The sequence below is a fragment of the Antennarius striatus genome, chromosome 12, assembly GCF_040054535.1.
Source record: "Antennarius striatus isolate MH-2024 chromosome 12, ASM4005453v1, whole genome shotgun sequence".
NCBI lineage: Eukaryota > Metazoa > Chordata > Actinopteri > Lophiiformes > Antennariidae > Antennarius > Antennarius striatus.
In genome coordinates, this window is record NC_090787.1 from 21,182,786 (window position 1) to 21,206,304 (window position 23,519).

Sequence of the window (23,519 nt, forward strand, 5' to 3'; positions counted from 1 at the left end):
GTTCTGTCGTCTCATTTCTTCGTCCGCACATGAAAGTCAAATGATATGAATATTGGATATGGTTGTAAAATAAGTTAAATCAATTAAAGATAGACCTTCAGCAGGAAGAGGTGCAGCTGGTTGGACCGGTTGTAGGAGCACCAGGGTCCTGCTTTCACCCTCACGGCTTCCAGGTCTTTGTGGGTCAGATTTTTCCTTTTCAGTATCTCCAGTGTTTCATTTATTAGGTGAGCAACACAAACTAAACCAACAGGAGGATTTGCTCATGTAATCCTTTCCCAAGGCAGCAAAACCATTGTTTAGCTGCCTGAAATGCATTTTCAACCTCTTTGTTTTTTGCCTTTCCTTAGTAACATTTATGACATTTTTTTTGCATTTCCATAGTAATACTCACCTCCTTAACCCTTGGGAACCGTTGAGGCCTAAAAGTGACATTTTTGTTTTGTTTCTCCCAATGAATCAGTTAAAAGGTTAAGTGCATGAAATTTTACCAGTAATTTTCTTTGAACAATATCTATGGATAGTTCTGAAGTAATGGAAAAGATCTGATGCATTGAAACAGAAAATTATTTTTTCTTTCATAAGACGACCCATTTGTGTCCCAGTTAGGTCGTGTTTATCCATTTTAACCCCTGAGGGTTAGGAGCATAAAGTTCATGTTCAGATCTAGACTACTTTTTAGGTGTCCATGTAGCTTTGGTTAGCATGTATGAGACTGCAAAACAGAACGAGATGGAATTTAGTTCAGGTCAGTTCACTCTCTTTAAGAGCTGCAAATTCAGCTGATTTCAGTTGATCTTAAACATTTCAAGTGGACTTTCTGGTGCAGATTTATGTGAAAGTGTTGGTTTGTGTATCCTACTTAGCTCAATGTCAGTAGGCTAAATAAATGTTCACTTTAACAGACAATCTGAACATGAACCTTGATGAACTCGTTGGTTTGATCACACAGGACGAGTGTCGGTTCAAAACAGGAAACATTCTGGAGGACAGTGATGTGCAGATGTTTATTGGTTCCATCCACAGGTAAAAATGAGACACAGGCAAGATTCCACGTTCTTTATTTGCTAAGGGCGCAATGCTTTTTTTTTTTGTAATATTTCTGTGCACAAAAAACCTCACAAAGTGAAAGTCCACATCGCGACTGTAGCTCCAGAATTCAACGTCACACCATGGCCAAAACAAAAGTCGGCAAAAAACAGGGCGCAGAACTCTGTACAGTCAATATCTTCTTTAAAAATAACACAAGGACAAAAATGTTCCTCTTAAATCAAATTCTATTTTTAGTGAAATACAACAAAATAAATTCTATAAAATAAGAGCAAAATATTTAAATATAATACGATGGGCAGAATATTTTCATTTGCAGGAGTATTTGGTATGTTTTAGACAAAAAAAAATACATGCATTCAAGTTACCAATTAAATACAGTATTTACTGATGTTTACCTTTTACTCCTACAGAATTACAAGTCAGCTCAAGTTGCAACATGACTAACCAGTCACTATTCTTACAAGAACCCTGCTTTGGGACCCGTTTCTCCATGGAACGGTACAGTGAGGGGGGTCTCACTGCGGCTGGGGATCAGGTATTTCACCCCCAACCGCAGTCAGACGCCACACCTGACCGCCTCCATGGCAGAAAGGAAGCCAATGGGCAACAAGTCTGTCTACAACTAGGCTTTATTGAAGAGATAGAAGCAAATCACACAGTCTATTATACACCAGACAGCCCAGTGCAGCAGTTCTGTTGCATAAGTTTCATTTTTCAGGATTCTAAAAGATGAAAGCAAAGCCGTCTATCCCACCAAAAACAGACTGTCAAATGTTAAGTTGGAGGGTTATAATGTGCAATTGAAAAGCCACTTATTTTTTTACATTGGTTCAAAATATCGCCCCCATTGTTAACAGGGGCAGATGAGTAGAAAAAAAGAAAAAAAATAAGCCTAAGGGTTCCAACAACCCTCTGGAGATGTGGTTTAAGAACAGCTTCAGGTTGTTATGGTCACAAGTCTTCCCCTTGGGCTACACTATTCTGGTGAGAAGCCATGCTAAATGTTACAGCATTAACTAGAGCTTCAAAAAGGGTTGAATTAATTACTAGAACAAACAAAACAAAAAAATAGAAGAAGAAAGGCAATGAGTTTCAGAACAATGTTGCATCACTGCTTTTTCACATCAACCAAAACACCGTAAAAGTCAACCCAACCAGTCCAACCAGTCCAACCTCACACTAAAACCAAACCACGGCTCGTGACTTGATTTGGCAGCGGTCGTACGGTTGCCATGGAGCTTCAACAAAAACATAATTCTAACGCTGCGTCCTACGGTTGGATGAGCGGTAACCGTCCGACGGTAGGACTAACTTTACTGCTGAACATGGGTGAGAAAACAAACAGGAGTTATTGTCTTCTTACAGGATTTTTTTGGGGGGCGTTTTTTTTTTTTTTTTTTGTAATATCCATTTTGTTTTTCATAATATCTGCAACACCGCCCACCAGCAAACACACGGTTATGCTACTGGGGGGCCTGAACAGTCAGGAACATGAACGCACTATGTACACCTCTGTGTCGGCTCGACAGGCGATCAACATCGTCGGCTCTGGGTTTGATTGGTTTTCCTTTCTTAGAACGTTCGTCCGCCCCCCCCCCCCCCCCCAGCCGGCGGCTGTCCCACCGTCAGGCAGCCCCCAGGTCAGGGAAGAGAGACCACCCCGCCCCCAACCCCCCAGGCTGACGGGAGGAAAGGCCTGGCTCTGGCCTGCCCCGGGGACAGAGAAGGTGGGAGGGGGCCCGGTGAGGAGCTCTGGACTGAAGGTGGAGGAAGGAAACGGGACGTTGGGGGCTCCAGGCACATTAAAGGGGGGGGGGTTACTCCTTAGGTGGGGCTGGCGCCGGGGTGGAGGTGGGGGCGGGGGCCACCTCGTCCGTGCTCTCCCAGTTCTCTTGTGCTCGCGGGCCTGGCCCAGGGGCGGGGCCAGGGGCCGGGGTGGGGGTCTGGGCGGGGCCTGGGGTCGGGGCAGAGGCGGGGCCGGGACGCTGGGGGGGGTTGTTCATGTGCTGAGCAGCGGGTCCGGTGTACGGCTGCCCATGGGGGTGGTTGTTCTGTACGGGGGGAGAAAGGGGCAACAATGAGCACATATTCACCCCCAACAGGGCAACATTCACCCCCAACAGGGCAACATTCACCCCCAACAGGACACCAGTCACCCCCAACAGGGCACCATTCACCCCCAACAGGGCAACATTCACCACCAACGGGACAACATTCAACCCCAACAGGGCACCATTCACCCCCAACAGGACACCAGTCACCCCCAACAGGGCACCATTCACCCCCAACAGGGCAACATTCAACTCCAACAGGACACCAGTCACCCCCAACAGGGCACCATTCACCCCCAACGGGACAACATTCAACCCCAACAGGGCACCATTCACCCCCAACGGGACAACATTCAACCCCAACAGGGCACCATTCACGCACACATTCACCCCCAACAGGACACCAGTCACCCCCAACAGGGCACCATTCACCCCCAACAGGGCAACATTCAACCCCAACAGGGCAACATTCACCCCCAACAGGGCAACATTCAACCCCAACAGGGCACCATTCACCCCCAACAGGACACCAGTCACCCCCAACAGGGCACCATTCACCCCCAACAGGGCAACATTCACCACCAACGGGACAACATTCAACCCCAACAGGGCACCATTCACCCCCAACAGGACACCAGTCACCCCCAACAGGGCACCATTCATCCCCAACAGGGCAACATTCAACTCCAACAGGACACCAGTCACCCCCAACAGGGCACCATTCACCCCCAACAGGGCACCATTCACCCCCAACGGGACAACATTCAACCGCAACAGGGCACCATCCACCCCCAACGGGACAACATTCAACCCCAACAGGGCACCATTCACGCACACATTCACCCCCAACAGGACACCAGTCACCCCCAACAGGGCACCATTCACCCCCAACGGGACAACATTCAACCCCAACAGGGCAACATTCACCCCCAACAGGGCAACTCCAACAGGACACCAGTCACCCCCAACAGGGCACCATTCACCCCCAACAGGGCACCATTCACCCCCAACGGGACAACATTCACCCCCAACGGGACAACATTCACCCCCAACAGGGCAACATTCAACCCCAACAGGGCACCATTCACCCCCAACGGGACAACATTCAACCCCAACAGGGCACCATTCACCCCCAACGGGACAACATTCAACCCCAACAGGGCACCATTCACGCACACATTCACCCCCAACAGGACACCAGTCACCCCCAACAGGGCACCATTCACCCCCAACGGGACAACATTCAACCCCAACAGGGCAACATTCACCCCCAACGGGACAACATTTAACCCCAACAGGGCAACATTCACGCACACATTCACCCCCTACAGGACACCAGTCACCCCCAACAGGGCACCATTCACCCCCAACGGGACAACATTCAACCCCAACAGGGCACCATTCACCCCCAACGGGACAACATTCAACCCCAACAGGGCACCATTCACGCACACATTCACCCCCAACAGGACACCAGTCACCCCCAACAGGGCACCATTCACCCCCAACGGGACAACATTCAACCCCAACAGGGCAACATTCACCCCCAACGGGACAACATTTAACCCCAACAGGGCAACATTCACGCACACATTCACCCCCTACAGGACACCAGTCACCCCCAACAGGGCACCATTCACCCCCAACGGGACAACATTCAACCCCAACAGGGCAACATTCACCCCCAACGGGACAACATTCACCCCCAACAGGGCAACATTCAACTCCAACAGGACACCAGTCACCCCCAACAGGGCACCATTCACCCCCAACAGGGCACCATTCACCCCCAACGGGACAACATTCACCCCCAACAGGGCAACATTCACCACCAACGGGACAACATTCAACCCCAACAGGGCACCATTCACCCCCAACGGGACAACATGCAACCCCAACAGGGCACCATTCACCCCCAACGGGACAACATTCAACCCCAACAGGGCACCATTCACGCACACATTCACCCCCAACAGGACACCAGTCACCCCCAACAGGGCACCATTCACCCCCAACGGGACAACATTCAACCCCAACAGGGCAACATTCACCCCCAACGGGACAACATTCAACCCCAACAGGGCAACATTCACGCACACATTCACCCCCAACAGGGCAACATTCACCACCAACGGGACAACATTCACCCCCAACAGGGCACCATTCACCCTCCAACAGGGCACCATTCACCCCCAACAGGACAACATTCAACCCCAACAGGGCAACATTCACACACACATTCACCCCCAGCAGGGCACCATTCACCCTCAACAGGGCAACATTCACCACCAACGGGACAACATTCACCCCCAACGGGACAACAATCACCCCCAACAGGGCACCATTCACCCTCAACAGGGCAACATTCACACACACATTCACCCCCAACAGGGCACCATTCACACATGTTTGGGGTCAATGTCTACACAACGACCTTTGGGTATGTCATGGTTCAAATTTAAACCTGTGATAAAAGAAATTGTGAATAGTTAATTTATATTTACTCTTAAAAATTTAATAAGTCTAATTATTTTTTTCCTTTTTGCGGAAAAGACAAAAACAGTTGCGCTGACACTGTTCTGACAGACCGACTCTTATCTGAACTACAGTATTTTCTGCGTTATAAGGCGCGCCTTCAATGAAAGGCTATTCCATTTTTTTGCATATATAAGGCTCAAAGTTGGTTTTGGAGAAAATTAAAGGCTTTTAGGTTCAACCTTATGGTGCGGAAAATACTGTACTGCCATAAAGGGGGGGAAACACACCCCCTGTTGGATGCTCTTCCCTACGGGGACAGGACAGTCTGATGATCTACCTGCTGGAACTGAGTGGTCCCAGGAGAGTGGGGGTACAGGGAGGTGTCCTCAGGGGGGGAGGAGTCTTGATCATCAGGAGCTTCCTGTTCATCTGGTTCCTAGTGGAGAGGACAAATGTTAGAAATAAATGGTGACTGCAACGGAAACAAATATTCCAACAGAATTTGCAGCCTATTATAAAACTACTATCAGTGGGAAAGTCAAAAATCCAACTGTGCTACATTATGTAGGATAAAGTTTAATGATGCTGTGTGTAGGTGGATTCTACAGAGTCTCTGTTACTGCAGTTTTACAAAGGCTGCTGATCCTTTTGTTTCTGATGGTAGTTCAAGCTCAAATAATTGTATGTATGTATAAAATATATTTATTAACATGTGCAAAGAGTGGTAAAACAGCTCATAAACTAATGAATGTCTTTTACAAATGTAGTCAACATCCTACCGATGGAAAATAAAACTGTCAGATGACGTCTGAATCCATGCCAATAAAAACGACACACAACCTCATCTTGAGATGTTTTGTGAAAACTAAAAAAAATCATGGATGTAACAGGTAAAACTAACCAACAGCTTATGCTCTCAGGTTCCTAAACCATCATGGTGATGAAGGAAGCCTTGCGGTTTAAATACTGTAACTACTGAACCCTGAGGTCTAGAGGAGCCCAGAAGCAGGTGGCTGGAGGAACCGGTCTGAGTTGGCAAAGAAGCAAAAACTGGTAAAAGAGCACCAGACTGGGACGGAGACTGGCCAATCCCTGACTGGGCAGCGGGACAACAAGAGGACAAAGACCTGTTGACTGTGCAGCTGCATCATAATGTAAAGAACCCCCCAGCAGCTCGTCTGCATCTCACTGTACTGTATGAGCAGACAGGAGGACCACGTCCGTCTGTCCTCCTAGCACTACAGGAGCATGAACACAACTCCGTGCTGACAGGAAGGACATGTCGAGACGTTAAGTAATAAAAAAAAACCAACCTCTGGTTGTTATTTCTGTAACAAGTTCCATCGCATAAAGCCCCCCCAAAAAGACCTGACAAAGTGGGAACAACTCTAGGCACTCAACATGTCAGTATGTCTCTAGCTTCTGCATGGATGACTGTTCAAACTACAGGAAACTTAACATGATGCAGTTCTATCTAAACGTGTGTTAAGCGTGTTGCAGGCCTCCACACGGGCCGATCAGTGTTCTCTGCTAACACTTGTATTAAATTAAGGTTCAATTTCCTTCCTTTATGTTGTGGTGCCTGGAATACTGACCTTCCCTGGGCTTCCCTGAGTACACTTGAGCTGTGTATGGAATATTACAGGAGAAGTGTGTCATTTGACTGGATTTTTCAACATAAAAATACAAGTAATTTATTTTAAGTGAGAACAAAAAAAAATTATTTGTATGCACTGTGAACTGCAGCCACGAATGAATCAATACACAACATATTCAACATAGTTAACAAGTCATAGCTGTGTCTTAGGGAGGATATTTCAACCCAATTGCATGCTGGGAATGATAAACTAACAGGTGGGATTATTTAACTGATTAATCAATAATCAATGAGACCCCTCCTCTCTATTACATACAGTGTATAGGCTGATCATGCAATGCAATTCTGCAGGTTGCTGTGTTGAAATAATGTAATATGAATCGGTTTATCTTCATCACTGTAAACCAGTGCTGACATGTCTCCATGGCAACCATACACACATGCTTTACTGTGGTGTTTGGGGGTCAAACTGCAGTGTTTTTGAACAGCTCTTCTGTAAACTACATGTGGTGTCCTACAGTTTAGATAGAGGGGGGGGGGGCTTACCTAAGCACAATGTGTGTGTGTGTGTGTGTGTGTGTGTGTGTGTGTGTGTGTGTGTGTGTGTGTTTGTGTGTGTGTGACTTTCATAGGGTACAATTTCAAAGCCATTACCTCCTCAGGACAAAGTTCACAGGCTTTGGCCAGTGTCATACGTGCACTGTGTGAGCGCTCCAGGAAGTAGCCGTTGGAGGTCTCGTTGCTCTGCACTGGGGGGGACCAGTTGTTGTAGGTGTACTGGGGGTTCCCAGTGTAGGGCCTCCTCTCAAGCTCGTCCCCCAGCCACTCCACGGCCCACGTCCACTTTCGCTTCAGGTCACCGTTACTCTGTGGGGAGAAGAGCCACACACTGATGAGCAGACAGACTTGTGTTCATATGAAGGGGGTGTTAGGTGTTCGGGGGTGTTCTATTCACTCCAAAGGTCTTAACAATAAAAACTTTTGTTTAATAGCAGTGGTACAAAATCAGTCCTGAGACCAAGAGGAACGGATTTCTTTTCATTATTGTTATTGACGGGTGTCATCTGAAACTGTGTTCATAAATAAGGAGCACTGGACTGTAAGGCACTGTCACATTTAGAGGACCTTTAAGGCTTTGAGGTGCGCCTTATAGTGCGGCTAATACTGTAATCCTACATTATTCTCAAACAATGAATACAGTGTGCACTTGTTCTTTGCGATAAGGAATCCGCGATCGAGATTGTGATCTATTCATTTTATTATTTACGGTTATTTAAACATTTCTGAACCCCCCCATACTGATATTTAACCACCTTCTATCTGTATTACCTTTAAAACACTCTGATAGACTGTTTAAAACACTTTCGTGTCTCATGGAAGTCCGAGTATCGCGTACGGTATCACATGACTGCCTACCAAAAATCCATGGTGAGGTGAAGTCACGAGCGTTAATGCGTGAATGCACGAGGGCGAACTGTATTGTCTTTATGACAGTGTTATTCACCATTACTCTTGGATACAATTGGGATCTTTGTTGTGTTTTTCTGGTCACAGAATGGATCAGCTCACCCTGACATGTCAGTAAACACAAGGAAAGACCGGTTTAACGCGTCAAACTCACCTGTAGGATCTGGTAAGCCACAGAACAGTTGCTGAACAGCGCCACCATGCACTTGATGCACTGGTAGGCCCGTTTCTGGTAGTGGTTCTTGGAGCGCTGGATGGTGTCAAAGAGCCCGTCTCTGTCGTCCGGAATGCCCTTCAGCACGTTGTGGATCCTGCTCCGACAAACAAAAGATATTAAACACTGAAGACACTGAAACCTGCAGCCACCTCAGACTCCTTCTGTCCCACCTGTGTGTCTGCCAGGAGTCCTCAATCAGCAGGATCTGTAGCAGCAGGTCCAGGTAAGGCCTCAGCTCATAGGTGTACGAGTACGCCACCTGAACACACACACACACACATGGGATTTGTACACTGAGTGTGGAGCGGGAGGACACCCCCCAGTGGTGGTCCTTTAGGTTCAGAAGCACCAGCCAATCACCTGCCAGAGCAGCTCGCTGAGCACGGTGGAGGAGAACTGAGGGTTCTCCCAGCAGCTGAAGCGCAGCAGCTTCACCGTCTCCTCCGAGTTGCTGCAGTCCTCAATGATCTTCTTCACGTAGCTGGTCCTCACAAACAGGATCTCTGCCACCATCTGCTGCAGGGGCATCACCGGGGCAGTCAAGTTGGTGTCGCCGTAGGGGTTAGGGAGGGGGGGGTTACCTGGCACGGGAGCGGAGAGGAAGTTTAGACTCATTCTAACCTGAAACGTGTTCTCTTTAGTGTCCAAAGCCCTCAGCTCTGAGCTCCACCGACACAGCAGACGCTAAGAGTGGCTGATTGTCAGTCACTGGATCCTGAGCAAGGATGACATCCTCATTGGGCTCTGACTCTTGTCACCCCCCCATAAAATCATCTCTGTTCACGCCAGACTCAAGCAGCTGAAGAGGAAAGCACTCACCATTGATGGAGGACTGCATGCGTGAGGAGACGTCACAGCACCGGACCAGCAGAGACACCACCGTGTAGAGCTTGCCCAGTTCGGCATACTGGTATTTAATGGGGGGGCCGGGACCCTCATCCAGAGCGACCAGCATGAACGTGGCGGGAACGTTCTGCTTCAGCAGCTGAGTCTTTTCTGCCAGGCCTGTGTGCAGCAGAGGAGAGGCAGCAGCATGTCAGACCAGCAGGAACCAATTCCTCTGCCCACAACCCATCACGCTCTGAACAGCTCCCACTAGTGGCTGATGAGAGCACAGCAACAGTCAAGTGCTGCCGGGTTCATGACAACTACAGTAGTTTTAATGTCAACAGGTTGTGTTTTCCAGTGAGCTCGGATGTGTTCCTCCATCCGTGTCTTTTTATTCGTACTTTATTTATCCTCTCTAAAAAATACAATAAAACCTCAAGACGAGTTTAATCTGTTCTGTAACTGATAAATCAAACAACACTTCCCTGTTTAAAATAACTGAACTCATTTTACCGTAATCCATTCCAGCCTTGAAAAAAAACACTAAACTTCTCTAAATTATGGGGAAAATCTATCAACTAATAGACATGCAGATTTACCTGTGGTTCCTGGACGCATTAAGCGTGAGGAACGAGGGATCACTGTATCGTGATTTTGACCAATTGTATGTAGTGAAAGTGAAATCTAATGTTATGTCAGTGTGGTGTGTTGTATTACAACAGAAATGTGATCAGAAAAAAAATGGCATAACCCGTGTTTGTCCAGTGCAGAACAGATGCATGTGACTGCTGAGTGATTGGGTGCAATCCTTACCCAGATTGGCATACAAGACAAAGAGGTTGAAGTACTGCTGCAGGTGACGGCCGTGTTCAGAGACCTCTCTTCTGAGCAGGTTGAGTACAGCTCTCAACAGGTGGCCGCTGAGGGTGAGGTTATCACAGCCCTGTTGGCAACGAAAGCAACAACACAGGTGAACACCGACGGGACAGCGCCAACGCCACATGAAATACCTTCATCTCGTCCAGAGTGTGTTTCACAGAGTTCGGCTGAAGGTTGGCACCGACCTGAGCAGAAGATCCGGGCGAGGCCGTGGGGGAGGGGCAGGGGCCATCTTGCAGTGAGAAGTGAGCGATGAAGACGATGAGCTTGGCAAAAGCACCCCGGACTTCGGCGCTCGGGCATTCGAGGAGGTACTCCGAGAAGCGGTTGGGGTACGCAAATAGAACGTTGTGTGCAAACCAGTAGCGAACATTCTTACTGTGTCTCAGCAGGATGCAGAGGGCGTCATACCTGGAGGGGGGACGGGGAATATTTAGACCTTTAAAAAAGAAAAGAGAGAAAGGGAAGAAGCAAAGGCAGAGGGAGCTTACCAGTCGCTAGCAGGACCCCGCACCACTTTCTTAGTGTGAAAACCTGTACTAAAAAGGAACCTGGCAGCCAGCTGAGCGCTGATCATAGCGATCTCCTCTGCCTCTGGCAGGAGGTGGTCTTGTCCTGATGAAGAGAAGGACGATCAATAAAAGAAATACATCTCACACCTACATTAACATGAGATTACGTCCTATGGAACATGACGTTCAAATGACTTCATCATGAACACAAAGGGCCGTGACATTTTCCTTTGATTTGGCTTCACAACACATTTCTGATAAAATAAATGTAATTAGCTGCTCTTATGCAATTCACACAATTCACAGACATCCACTATTCTAAGATTAAAGCCGTCTTTCTGACGTTATTATTTCATTTCACATTAAATGGAATGGAAAACAGAGTCCAAGCTGTCTGAGAGCATTTCTGACAGTCTCAGCTCAAAGGTTGACCACATTCCTCCCTTTAAATGAATTCGGTGTATAACCAAACCTTTACTGGTACTGCAGACAATTTTATTCTATATATATTAAGAGCAGATGGCAGCGCGGCAGACAGAGACTTCTACAAGTCAACAACATGACGGATCGGTCAATCACTGGTTCTGTTGGCCCAGGAGGCAGACTGCAGGTCTACACTAAATGTCGGATTTCTCATCTCAAGCTGATGCTGAGTTTTTTTTAAAAAGTATTTTTTAAAGTACTGAATATCTTGTAGTATTTCATGATGTCATCATCCTAAAAAAAATAAATCCCCAAACAAAATCCAGAGATTGAAAGAAGTGATTAGAATAAATGAAGTGTTGAAGGATTCACACACAAAATAATTCACTGGAATAACTGAGATGGGGAGGGGGCCACAGCTCGCTGTTGTTGACTGAAAGGTATGACCTTACAATATTTTAAAAAGATTCAGTGGAATGTAGCGTGATTGAAACTAACCCAACATCCTTCATTTCTATGGCATAAGAACAGTCTGAATCGTCACCACAGACGTGTCTCTGCTTGGGACTGGTAACAAGAGACTCGTATCAATACTGGGAAAGTCTACAACCATCTACTGGGAAAGATGGCGGATTTCTGCTTATATGACGCCAAATAACGGATATTCCAGAATCTATGACAGTCTTGGTTGCACAGGCCTTCACTCACAGTGTGTATAAATAAATACAGGCAGTAGTTAGTTCCCATGTGTGGTTTGAACTGTTGGAGAGTTAAAAGAAGTTACCCCGGAGGCAGATCAGGTGTTAGTTTTCCACCTGAGTCAAAATCTATTCAGGGCGGACTAACAGACAATGGATGTTTTATTTTACTGCAGACTTTTCGACCCCCTAAAATGATTACGTTAAGATTATATATACATTTTTAAGACCTCTGTGTTCCATTTTGAGTATGAAACAACAGTAGAGTAATGACAGACCTTTAATGAGCTTTTCAGTCACTACAGTCTGTTTTACTGCCTTCCATTTCCCTCAAAAACAGTGAAGCATGGTTTAGATATATTTTATCCAAACTGTAAATAACGTGCAGATTAGTTGGAAAAAAATCAGAAAAAAATGATTAAAATCATGAGGATGTTAATGAAACATCATTGAGGACAAATAATGACTACAGCTATCCCCAGCAGCAGACTCAACACACTTTTAGTCATTGTGCAGGTAAACGCATTGGGCAAAGCAGATAAATCTGAAATTGCTAAATTAAATAATCTAACAGGATCAGTCAGGAACTAATATCCTGAAAACTGCTTTATGTTAGACTTATTAATTTGCTATTTAGATCACACTACTCGGATAAAAAAGGACGACAGTGATCTGCAGACAGACGCTGTTTGGAGCCATTTGACGTGCACCTCCTCACATCAACAAATGTAAATTTAAATTTGAAATTTTTTTGAAGCTTTAAAGGTGTCTGGGTGTGTCTACACATCCACCCATTTGGATTAATGTTCAATTTACGATAGGTGCCAAAAAATCCTGCATCAAACCAAATGTTAATTGAGACTCAAAATACAAGGAAGCAATCAAACCTTATTGATTCAGAAAATGCCCGCGCCTCAGAATTATTCTGACCCAATAAAAAGGATCTGTGCTGATCACCTTGTGCTGTCAAACATCTATTTTCCTGTGGAAAACTCCAGGGCTCTGACTTCATTAATAATGCATGACAGGAGGAGAGCACTTCTCGGCAGTCTGCACCAAACACACCAAACACTCCCCACTTTCATTTCTTTAGGCAGGGTTGCCACATATTAACATAAACCGTGAGTGTATTCTTTAAATGAAGCAAGTGAGTAGCTTTGAAATGCAGAGGATCAAGAAGCATCTGTTATTTGATATAAAGAGACGATGATAATGAAATGGCAGAACCAATCACATCCCATGTTTGGTCATGGTGACCATCCAGCACATGCAAGCGTTCAAGTTAAAGACCGTAGGGACAGCAATTCCTTATTTTGTATATTGTTGATCCCTAGTATCGAGGAACAAACAAACATTTTCTTCTATGGTTAATGTTGTCTCTGTCACTTCCACATTTTAACAATTTTTTTCTCATCTTCAACTAATCTTTTTTTGATAGCTTTATCTATAACTTGTTTTTTTTTCCCATTCTAGCCAGATGACAATCCAGTCGATTTAAAACATCTAATCTATGTAAAAAAAGGCATCATATAACAACATCTACATCAATATCTGATGCAAAGGCCATTGTTTGTGAAAATATCTGTTGCAGTTTGCAGTGCAGGACATAGAAGAAGGGTTCCTACCTGGAGGGGGGTTTAAATAGACACTGTTACAGGTCAGGAGTTTCTTAATGAACTGGAAATATTCCAGGCTGTATTGCATTCTGTTGTGCATGAATTGGACGTTCTGCTTGCGGACGCTGCACTCGATGATCCCGGGCATTTTGACCTGGTGCGGTTTGGTGGAGGAGATGGTCAGCTCCGAGATGTACTTGACCAGCTCGCTGTCCTTGTCCAGTGAGTCCATGCGCTCGTAGAACAGGATGTAGGCGTTCCACCAGCGCTTCTGCCTTCGATACGACATCCTCTTCATCATGTGATCGAACACCTCGCCCATGTACTCCCCCCCAAAGCACTGGTTCTTCATCTCCTCCTCATCGTCCATCTTGCACTCAGTCACGTCCCCGTCGTCGAACTTGTACCAGCGATTCTTCTCGCCGTCGCCCCCGTTCCTCTGGATTATGTAGGAATAGTAGTGTCCCCCGCTGGCCTGGCCTGAGTGGACCAGCACTCCCACCAGACGGTACTTGGAGCTCCCCGGGGGCGTGGGCTCGGAGGGCTCGTTCTGCTGGATCACCTGGTTCTCCGGGTTCACGTCGTCGCCCTCCAGCTTGGCCACGCCGGCGACCGTGTACGGCTCCATGTCCAGCTCCCGGGGGAACTCGAAGTAGTCGTTGAACTTGATGGCGCACTCTCGCTCCCAGTCGTAGTCGAAGCGCTTCAGCTGGATGGCGAGGACAGGGGGGAGCTTCTTTATCAGCAGACGCTTCACCGTGTCCACCTGACCAGACATGGAGCGTTAACGTGAGTCCTCTCAGACACAGCGGCCTGACGACCACACGGCGGCGCCGTTCTTACCTTCTTGTTACACTTCTCACAGTGGTAAGCGTTGGCCCCCTCCAGGAGGTCCCCTTTCACGTACTGCTCCAAGGAGTCCAGCAGGTTCTGGTGGTTTCTGATGTCTACATTGAGAGTCGTGAACGACTCCTCACACTCGTATCTGGAAAAAAAGAGACAAAAAAATGTGTGACTAGTATCGTGGTACACCTGCAGCTAACCTATTACAGTACAGAGGTACCTCTACTTACGAATGTCTCCTCATGCGAAATTTTCTACTTACGAAACGCCTCAACAGGAAAATATTGCCTCTAGTTACGAAAGAAATTCTGAGTTATGAAATGTAAAAATACAGTATGGGCTGATACTCGCAGCTCCTGAACGCAACATTCTTATAGCTGCTCTGCCATTGGCTATTACCTAGTATCTTCCTGGCATCCCATTGGCTAAGAGGGACCTCTTTGTGTGCGTCCTCATCATTCAGCCCTCGACCCATGAGGTGTTATGATAGTTTTACGTAAATATATTAACTTTTAGAGTATTCACTATGGACCCCAAGAAAGTGACGGAGAAAAGACGAAAAGAAAAGACGAAGAGTTTTTTTGTCCGTACAAACAAAGCCAGAGAGGATAGAAAATCGTGAAAAAGGGATGCGTTTGGTTGATCTCTCCAAAGAATATGGCCGTAATGCATCTACAATCACCACGTTATTAAAACAAAAGGACGTTTAAGGAGTTTAAGGCGTCGCGTGGGTGGTTGGAGAAGTTCAGAAGTAGGACTGGAATTCACTCTGTTGTTCATGGTGGGGCAAGAGGGCATGAACCAAAGAGGGCAAAAAACAATGAGGACAGCAGTTAAAATGTAAATGACCGTCATTATTATTCTTTATTCTATTTTTTGTTTTTTACGTTATGCACAACTCTCATTTATTGTGTAATAATCTAATCGTAACATGTATTTGTTACATGTTTTGATGCATTTTTATGCTTTATAAAACATTTAGGTCTGAATTTTGGGGGCTTGAAACGGATTAGGGCATTTGCATGGAAAACGCGTTTCTACTTAAGAAATTTTCTACTTATGAAATTTCTTCCAGAACCAATTAAATTCGTAAGTAGAGGTACCACTGTATCTCTAGTAACAAAACACAAGAAGAACTTTACTTACCTGTGAGGACATCCTTGACATATCTTCTGGTCTGCAAAGGAGCCCCCCAGCACCTTGCTGAGCATTGCCGGGTGGCCCAGGGCCTTCAGAGCTTCATCCAGACTGTCCACCAACGAGTTGAAGAACTCCAGTGCGTCGTGCTGCTCGCGCAGGTTCACCGGCTCACCCCATAATCTGAAATGGAGGGGTGACCATTACACATCAGCACTGGTTAAAAACAGGGGGAAAAATGGAGAAACCGTCCGAACCCGCCGTTCTGAAATACCTGAACTGTTTCCAGAAGCCCCTTGGGACGTAGTACTGGAGTCTGGACGCAGCCAGGTGCCCAAAAATGACCTGGAGGTGGCGCAGCACCCCGATGTTGTACTCCTTCCTGTCTTCTGACTTACTGGAGGGTTTATCATCAAACTGATGGTGGTAGCTGAACACTTCATCACGAGGATCCACGTTACTCTGTGGAGGCAGAAAGCACATTTCAACATCCTGCTGTCTGGGGAAACAGCAGTTACGTGTCTTTGGATTTCTGACATCAAATTAGTGGTTTTGTGACAATGATGGCTTCAGATCGAAGCCGTTTTGTCCCCAACCCCCTGCGGCGCGGACCGGCATCGGTTTGTGGGTCACTGGGTACCAGATTACACAGAAAAAATACAAAACTCACATTATTTCCATTTTATTTATGATTATTTATGATTACGGGATTCTCTCCTCCACATTTGTCTATGAGTCACTCTTGATGCGTGTCGAGATGCGTGCCTCGGTCACATGACTACCTTCTTAAAAGGGGCCTCTCAAGCTGGTAACAAAATTAATTACGGCTGAACTGTGAAGAAATCCTTCAAATTAGATTCACATTTATTATTATATTTAAACAAAAATAGTGTTTTTGCTGATCGTATCAATTTATTTTCATTTTATTTATTCGCCACACCTTAAAGACGGTCCATGTAAATATTGTCTGACGGTTTAACGTCAGACAATATTTACACAGTGTAAAAAAAAGGATGGGGATCGCTCCGTTACGGTGTAGAATTACAGTATTTTCTGCACTGTATGGCGCACTTAAAGGCCTTCAATTTTCTCAAAAACCAACGGTGTGCTTTATAGTCCAGTGCTCCTTATAGTGCGGAAAATACCGTATCCATTCTGTGAGATGACATTGAGATAGAATCTTCACTGAGCAAACGACTTTCTGCCACACACACTCTCACCCCACCTCATTTTCCTGCTTCTCATCTCCTGACATGTCGTCGTCCACGTCGGTGCCCGTGCCTTCGATGGCCAGGATGCCGTTGCGGATTGGGGGGATCATGTAGAGCTGCTGGATGACTGAGTTCATGTAACAGGTGGCTCCTGCATTCTTCAATCCCACAAACCCTTTGTTGGGCCGCGGTCCCACCGGAGGCAGGTACTCCCACTCCGTGAGTGTCTCACAGCCTGAAAGGAGAAGAAACGTAGTGATGTCATTCCCAAATGACCAGAGACATACATCACTGGAACTGGTTTCTCCATACCCAAGTAGTACATATCAGTCAGGGTGTCGACGATCTGCTTGAGGTTGCGGACGCATCCGACAGCCAGCGCTACCAGCAGCTCAAAGCCGGCGTTGATGGAAGCAGGGCTGCTGCAGACTGGGATGGCTTGTTCTGTGGGGAAGTCCCCACTCTTCATGTACTGCAGATACACATTGGATGCTGGGAAGATGAAGTCATCAATCAGCTCCTGACAAAGGAAAAAAACAGAAATGAGTCATGTGATCAACTTAGAAAAATGGTTGGTTTTCCCTTCTCTTCACACGAACAGTAATGTCTGGGCAGCAGGCTGTACCTTAATGAGATTCGCTCCTCCTTTCTCACAGCCAATGTAATATTTTTTCTCTGGTGTCTGAAAGGCTAAAAGTTCTTTGGTGACTCCAAGGTGGCCCTCTAGGATGGTCTCCTCCACTCCAGTCTCTCCTGTTCTCTTCACTTCGTCCTAGTAAACGCACATTCATTGTTCGACTTCACTTCTGCTCACACGTAAAATATAACAAGAATAAACTTAACAAATGTGTGGGTAGACGCTGCCTTACCCGTATCCGTTTCAACCAATCGATCTCGTTGTTGAGGAGCACTTCAGCGTTTGGCAGGTTGATGTTGCTGTTGTAGGCATAGTTCAGAAGATGTCGGAGTAGCGTGAAGTAGTCTCCGGCGTGTTTGGCTCGCTCCTTGGCGGTGCTCTGGGAATGGACAATAGAAATCAGGACCTAGTAGGGAGCTCTCTGTCGACACTGTGGTGAGACATCATCACAGTGTTGTGAGACAAATGAAACAAACAGAACGTCTTCCTCACCCCCAGCACGGTGAAGAGAAGAGTGATGAAGAAGAGGAGGGGGCGATGACCCATACAGCACCTCGTTGCCATCAGAAAAAACTGCTCCTGGGCCATTTGACGTACGGATCTGTTCACACACATGACCACATTAACATCACTGTGTTCCAGCTGAGGGACAGAGATGGAGAACATCTCTGCTCCCACTGGGCTTCAGCAACCTGCTGGCGTTCACCCAGATGGACTCACTTGCTGTGGCAGTGCAGCAACAGGTCTATGATGAAACTCTGCCAGGCCTTCTCCTTACTGAGCGTGTCCAGAGCGGTGGGCATGAGGGCGAAACACAGCGTCATCACCTCGAGTGCCTCACAACACACCTGCTCATCCTCCCCGTCCGGCTCCTTGGCTGCATTTGTCTGACAATAAAGAGAAGAAATGAGCGATACGAACATAAAAACAGCCCTGAACTACACATCAGTCCCACCAACAGCTCATTTTACCCGTTTGTTACGTCGAACAAAACGTGAGCGACACGTAAACTTACTTTTTCATATATCTTGCTGATTTCCTCATTTGAACTGAAGACGAGTTGCACCGTACCGCAGCCTGATGCCCACACTATTTTCTGTACCGCTCGGATCACACATATATCTGGGATGTATTTCGATGCCTGGAAAAAATTCTGGTAAAAAAACAGTCCCATACAAGGCATTCTTAGAGATTAGCATCATTAAAATATTAATATTCTCTAACTCATTCAGTGTTAATGCATAACACTCATTTGTACGTACAACCAACACATAACAGCCTTTATATAAAACACAGTGGCTACAAAAACTTTTCATTAGTAATTGTAATCACTAATCTACATTAACATTATTATCCCAACCCTGAGAAGTATTGTTCTTACATTTTCTGTTACTTCATCCGAGATCTGCTGGGCCAGCCGGATGGCTACGTTGCGCAGCATGCACTCTGAGGCCGGATTGGGGATGTTTTGCAGGGCGCTCTGGAGGACCAAGGCTTGGTCATGAGTGGCCTGGTTGATCTGTACAAAGGTAGAGAAAGATAACAACATGTCAGAGATGTGGCAGTCAGCTGACGAACCAGTTACACGGGTGTGTTTGTGTGTGAGGCCTAACCGGTGAAACTGGAATATTTCCCTCGGCGTTGGGCTGGCAGGCCTCGGCCACCGCCTTCACGTGACCGAACCCGACTGCGGTAAGAAGGAGCTTTGCGATCTTCAGCGCGTTGAGGTAAGCGCCGCGTCGAGTCTCCATGTCCGCAGAAGGGAGGAAGTTGTTCCTAGTGAGCATGCTCAACACCAGAGGCAGCCCACCGCTCTTCAGGAAGTTGTACTGGAAGTCACTGGCGTCCTCGCCGAGAGTGGCGCTGGCCGGCATCAGCAGAGCGTAGACGACCTGGATCGGGGGTGAGAGGAGAGTGAGAAACACACAAACAGGGTTGGTGGGATGTGTTTAGCAGACTATTCTCACTGCATGAGCAAACCAGGTGGAAATGACCAACCTCAATGAGGTACAGCACTTGTGAAGGCGATGGACCAAAGAAGCGTGAGTCGAGTGAAGGACTGAGGCTGTTTTCACCCAGCTTAGCATGATCCAGACACACGGCTCGCAGGTTCTCTACTGTAGTGTTATCTGAGGACACGGAAATAGTACATACATAACAACATAGCTCACGCTGTGCTGTCATCGCATAAATTCCCTGGAGAGAGTTTGGATGCGTGCGTACCTGGAGGCATGAGTTTCATAAGAACTCGAGCTCCGTCTCTAAGCAGAGGCATGTTGAGGTTGCAGCCCAGGTCGGCCACCTGCCACAGGAAGGAGATGTAGCGCAGATGCAGCGACATGATCTGTGGAAAAGGACACTGGTTTCAGAAACACCGTTCACATACTGGTGATCACATAACGACAACATCACATCTCAGTTCAGGGGTTATAAGACAAAGGAGTGTCGTCAGAATGGAGTTAGATGTGATGTTGAACATTAGAGTCCCTAAATGACAAAAACAGATGACCCATCTGATTAATAGTGAGATTAATATTAATAATAAATATATTTTTTTACATAAATATCTCAACTATACATTTAATAATAATGCATTTTATGAAATTATTGTATTGACAGCGAAACATCCTGTTTAGACACTCCATACAGAATCTGTGCCGTGGACTCACCACACCAGGTAGACAGCTCTCCACCTCAGGGTTGGGCCCGTCGCTGTAGTGGTTGCCATGGTTACCAGGAGAGCCAGTGGATGAGTCAGAAGAACTGTCCGGGCTTGAAGGCATGTTGGCACTCACCTGGGTCAACTTGGCTGTTATCAGCTACACAAAACATTGAGTACAATGAGTTCGTGTTGGTCTGATGCTGGAAAATCTACTCATGAGGGCGACACTTCAGTCATTTGGCTGCAGTACAAACAGCTGCTGTTGAATTCACACATTTTAATGATCTACAAAAATGAATGCACGTTTTGTGCATAAGGACACAAAAATCATAAGGGGCAAAGCAAAGACAATTGATTTTTACGAAAACTGCACCAGTTGAAAATTCTTACCGTTTTGTCCTTCAAATTAAGCTGTCCGATCAGCTTCCTGTCATCAGCCGGATCGACCACCTCCCCACCAATGAAGAGCTCTATCTTGGTGTGCGCAGCATTAGCTTTGATCCTGTTCAGGATGCAACGCCGAACCGAGCCGATGGTGTCATTGGTGTGGGACCAAATATCCAAGTCGTCCACCTGACGCCCCTGGTTGGGGAAGCGGACGATGAGGGTGATGTGTTTCCCACGGAAAGCTCTGTTAGAGGAACGGGAAAAAGTATACCACTGTTTTTCTGACAAATGTCACAATAAATGCAATCAGAGGCCCCGATCCACAAGGTTCTACATTTTTAGCATGGAATAGACCGTGTCCCTGAATTCTGACATGTGCTTTGTACAAACTTAGGTTACTGTGGTGGCTGTGCTGTCTTGATATCCATTTTGTTTCACTTTCTCACCTCATGAGGCTACAAGACTTCACTATATTTTCATTTCAAATCTCAAACAAGGCAGTCAGAGATGCAACATCCCGCAACATCATCACATTTTTGTGCCTCTGGCTTCCTGAAAATTTTGGTTTTTATTTTGTGATAATATCTCATCAGGTTTCAGAGATGTGTACCTAAAAAGGTATAAAAGTGAAAATTTGACCTTGACCTAGTTTTTCAAGGTCAATGTTGTGATCTAATTTTCATCCACTTGCAAACCTGAATATAACGCCTTTTGTTTCGTCTTTCTATCTTATCCAGTTCCTGAGATATGTGCAAAAATATCTCAGGACAGAAACTAGAGCCAAAGCAGTCACAGACAACATCCCGCGACACCCCCGAATTCAAACTTTTACCCTGACCTACTTGCAAAGGTCAAAGATCAAAGCTAGTGCTTACTCACACTGGCCTTTTCCCTCGTCTTTCTATCTTATCCGGTTCCTGAGTGTGCAAAAGTTGAAATTTGACCTTGACCTAGTTTTCTCAAGGTCATCATCTCATTTTCATCCCCTTTGCTGCCCCAGTAATGTGCTTTTTGTTTCATCTTTCTATCTGCAACGGTTGTGAAGATGTTTGGTGGACAGACGGACAAACACTGACAATTACAATACATCACTGCTTCACGGGATATATCAGCTGATGTTCAGCGATATATTAAAACCTGAATGGCAGATAAAGCACAACGACTGTACCTTGACATGGGCAGTATAGTCCGCTCCTCGTGGTAGTCACTGTCACACTCATTGATGTACTCCTTGAGCACAGTGAGAACTCGCACCATGCGGATCGCCTCCTGACGGGCACAGTTGATGCTGTCTTTGTCTCCATCCAGGACACAGAGGGTGTCGTACGACGCCTTCAGACGGTCAAAACACGACTGGATGAAATCCTCGTGAATTTCGACCTGAATGGAAAAAACACACAAGATGACAAAGAGACAACATGATCGATTCTGGACAGGAAGGAGACACGGGCAGGGGAGAGCGCTGACAGATTTAACTTCAAACCTGCGCTCCAACTGAAACAAAACTGAGTACCTGATTGACTTGTAGTTTTGGTCCAAGGTTAGTGTAAATCTCTTTCAGCAGGTCAATGGCTCTGCTGGCGATGTCATCACTTCCTTGAATTACCACCTGGGAGAGAGAACAACACGGCATCAATCACTGATTTCCCAGCGGGGCTCTCAATCACACCCTCCAGCAGAGTGACTTTTAGCATACGCTATGCAATGTGCTCACGTTCAATAGCAACACTGCAAAGTCAAGTAAAGCAAATGAATTCAAACACGGCCAGTTAAAACTGAAGTCTGGAGCGATGCTTTGAAAACAATCAACTGCATTCCTGCAGACTTCAATGTCGCTCAGTAACAATCACAAGGCCCGTGTTCTTCAGATGAGGACCGAGTCACAGCCAGAGTGTAGTTAGAACTGCTTTTAAGCTAAAATAATATCTAACGGAAGCCAGAGGCTATTGAGGCTTTTTGATTTGGAGATTCTTATTCTTAAGACAAATGTGTGTTACACACACACACACATTAACGAGCAAAAGCCTCCATCTGTTGCAATAAATGTGCTCACCCTCCAGAGGTAGTCCAATCCTATTAGTTCGAGGTCGTCCATCATGTAGGCGCGGCGCTTTGCTACCAGTTTGCCCTCCCTACAGTTGACGGCCTTGAAGAACCTCTCGAAGCACTTCATGCCGTTCTCAGTCAGCAAAGAAGGGTCCAACTGCAGGACGTTGTTCTCAAAGAAGTCCTTATTTATGTCTGGGTCCAGGTCTGGCTCATCCCCCATCAGCTTTGAGTACCTATTGGGCAACAGGACAAATAACCATTCAGATTCGATGGAGGGTGGGGGGTGTCAGGGTAGCCAAAGGCAAAATGAAATCAGCTGGTACAATACCATTTGAAGCAGGCTTCACGGTCACACAGAAACACTGCGTTCTCAGCCAGACACTTCCAGATCTGCTTGGCCTGGGGGGCACATAACCACAACTGGCCATCTTTGAGCAGGAACCTGAAAAAAAAAAAAAGGTCATTAATGATCTGAGGGTAAGAATAAGAGGTATGGGAAGGTTAAACAGGGGGTTCCAGATGTTTGATGAGTGTGGAGTGACTAACACTTGTTCTTCCCCAAATAACCAAAGTCAAGCAACCGACACCAGTTGAGCAGCTTCAAGGTCCCACATTGGGCTTTTTAATTCATATCATTCAGCTGCCAGATGTCTAACTACACTGTATTTCTAATGTCTTCTAATGTATTTCTAATGTCTAATGCCCCCAAGTGATCCGTGGTCCTCAATATCTTTGATTCAATATTGATAAAATCACTTCCACCCCAAAACGCTC

General features: G+C 46.3%; 1 protein-coding gene across 4 annotated transcripts in view; it reads right to left on the bottom strand.

Moving 5' to 3' along the window:
* Positions 1 to 1,045: 1,045 nt before the first annotated feature.
* usp9 (ubiquitin specific peptidase 9) overlaps positions 1,046 to 23,519 on the bottom strand; it is a 41,082-nt gene continuing 18,608 nt past the window's right edge. For 2 of the 4 annotated variants that reach the window (XM_068330128.1, XM_068330127.1), the window contains exons 16-47: positions 23,074 to 23,187; positions 22,750 to 22,978; positions 22,210 to 22,305; positions 21,865 to 22,076; positions 20,700 to 20,940; positions 20,317 to 20,466; positions 19,871 to 19,991; positions 19,646 to 19,776; positions 19,261 to 19,539; positions 19,029 to 19,166; positions 18,663 to 18,800; positions 18,368 to 18,534; positions 18,140 to 18,248; positions 17,880 to 18,026; positions 17,636 to 17,782; positions 17,323 to 17,530; positions 17,025 to 17,245; positions 16,074 to 16,261; positions 15,809 to 15,982; positions 14,663 to 14,804; positions 13,829 to 14,585; positions 11,062 to 11,185; positions 10,756 to 10,981; positions 10,505 to 10,634; positions 9,683 to 9,868; positions 9,224 to 9,444; positions 9,034 to 9,122; positions 8,801 to 8,957; positions 7,834 to 8,046; positions 7,178 to 7,207; positions 5,920 to 6,018; positions 1,046 to 3,104 (exon numbers count right to left, since the gene is read on the bottom strand). In XM_068330128.1, coding sequence (XP_068186229.1) covers positions 2,871 to 3,104; positions 5,920 to 6,018; positions 7,178 to 7,207; positions 7,834 to 8,046; positions 8,801 to 8,957; positions 9,034 to 9,122; positions 9,224 to 9,444; positions 9,683 to 9,868; positions 10,505 to 10,634; positions 10,756 to 10,981; positions 11,062 to 11,185; positions 13,829 to 14,585; positions 14,663 to 14,804; positions 15,809 to 15,982; positions 16,074 to 16,261; positions 17,025 to 17,245; positions 17,323 to 17,530; positions 17,636 to 17,782; positions 17,880 to 18,026; positions 18,140 to 18,248; positions 18,368 to 18,534; positions 18,663 to 18,800; positions 19,029 to 19,166; positions 19,261 to 19,539; positions 19,646 to 19,776; positions 19,871 to 19,991; positions 20,317 to 20,466; positions 20,700 to 20,940; positions 21,865 to 22,076; positions 22,210 to 22,305; positions 22,750 to 22,978; positions 23,074 to 23,187 — 5,818 coding nt within the window. In that variant the 3' untranslated portion in view covers positions 1,046 to 2,870. The remainder of the gene's footprint in view (positions 3,105 to 5,919; positions 6,019 to 7,177; positions 7,208 to 7,833; positions 8,047 to 8,800; positions 8,958 to 9,033; positions 9,123 to 9,223; positions 9,445 to 9,682; positions 9,869 to 10,504; positions 10,635 to 10,755; positions 10,982 to 11,061; positions 11,186 to 13,828; positions 14,586 to 14,662; positions 14,805 to 15,808; positions 15,983 to 16,073; positions 16,262 to 17,024; positions 17,246 to 17,322; positions 17,531 to 17,635; positions 17,783 to 17,879; positions 18,027 to 18,139; positions 18,249 to 18,367; positions 18,535 to 18,662; positions 18,801 to 19,028; positions 19,167 to 19,260; positions 19,540 to 19,645; positions 19,777 to 19,870; positions 19,992 to 20,316; positions 20,467 to 20,699; positions 20,941 to 21,864; positions 22,077 to 22,209; positions 22,306 to 22,749; positions 22,979 to 23,073; positions 23,188 to 23,519) is intronic. The other 2 variants (XM_068330129.1, XM_068330130.1) reach the window with 2 other exon arrangements.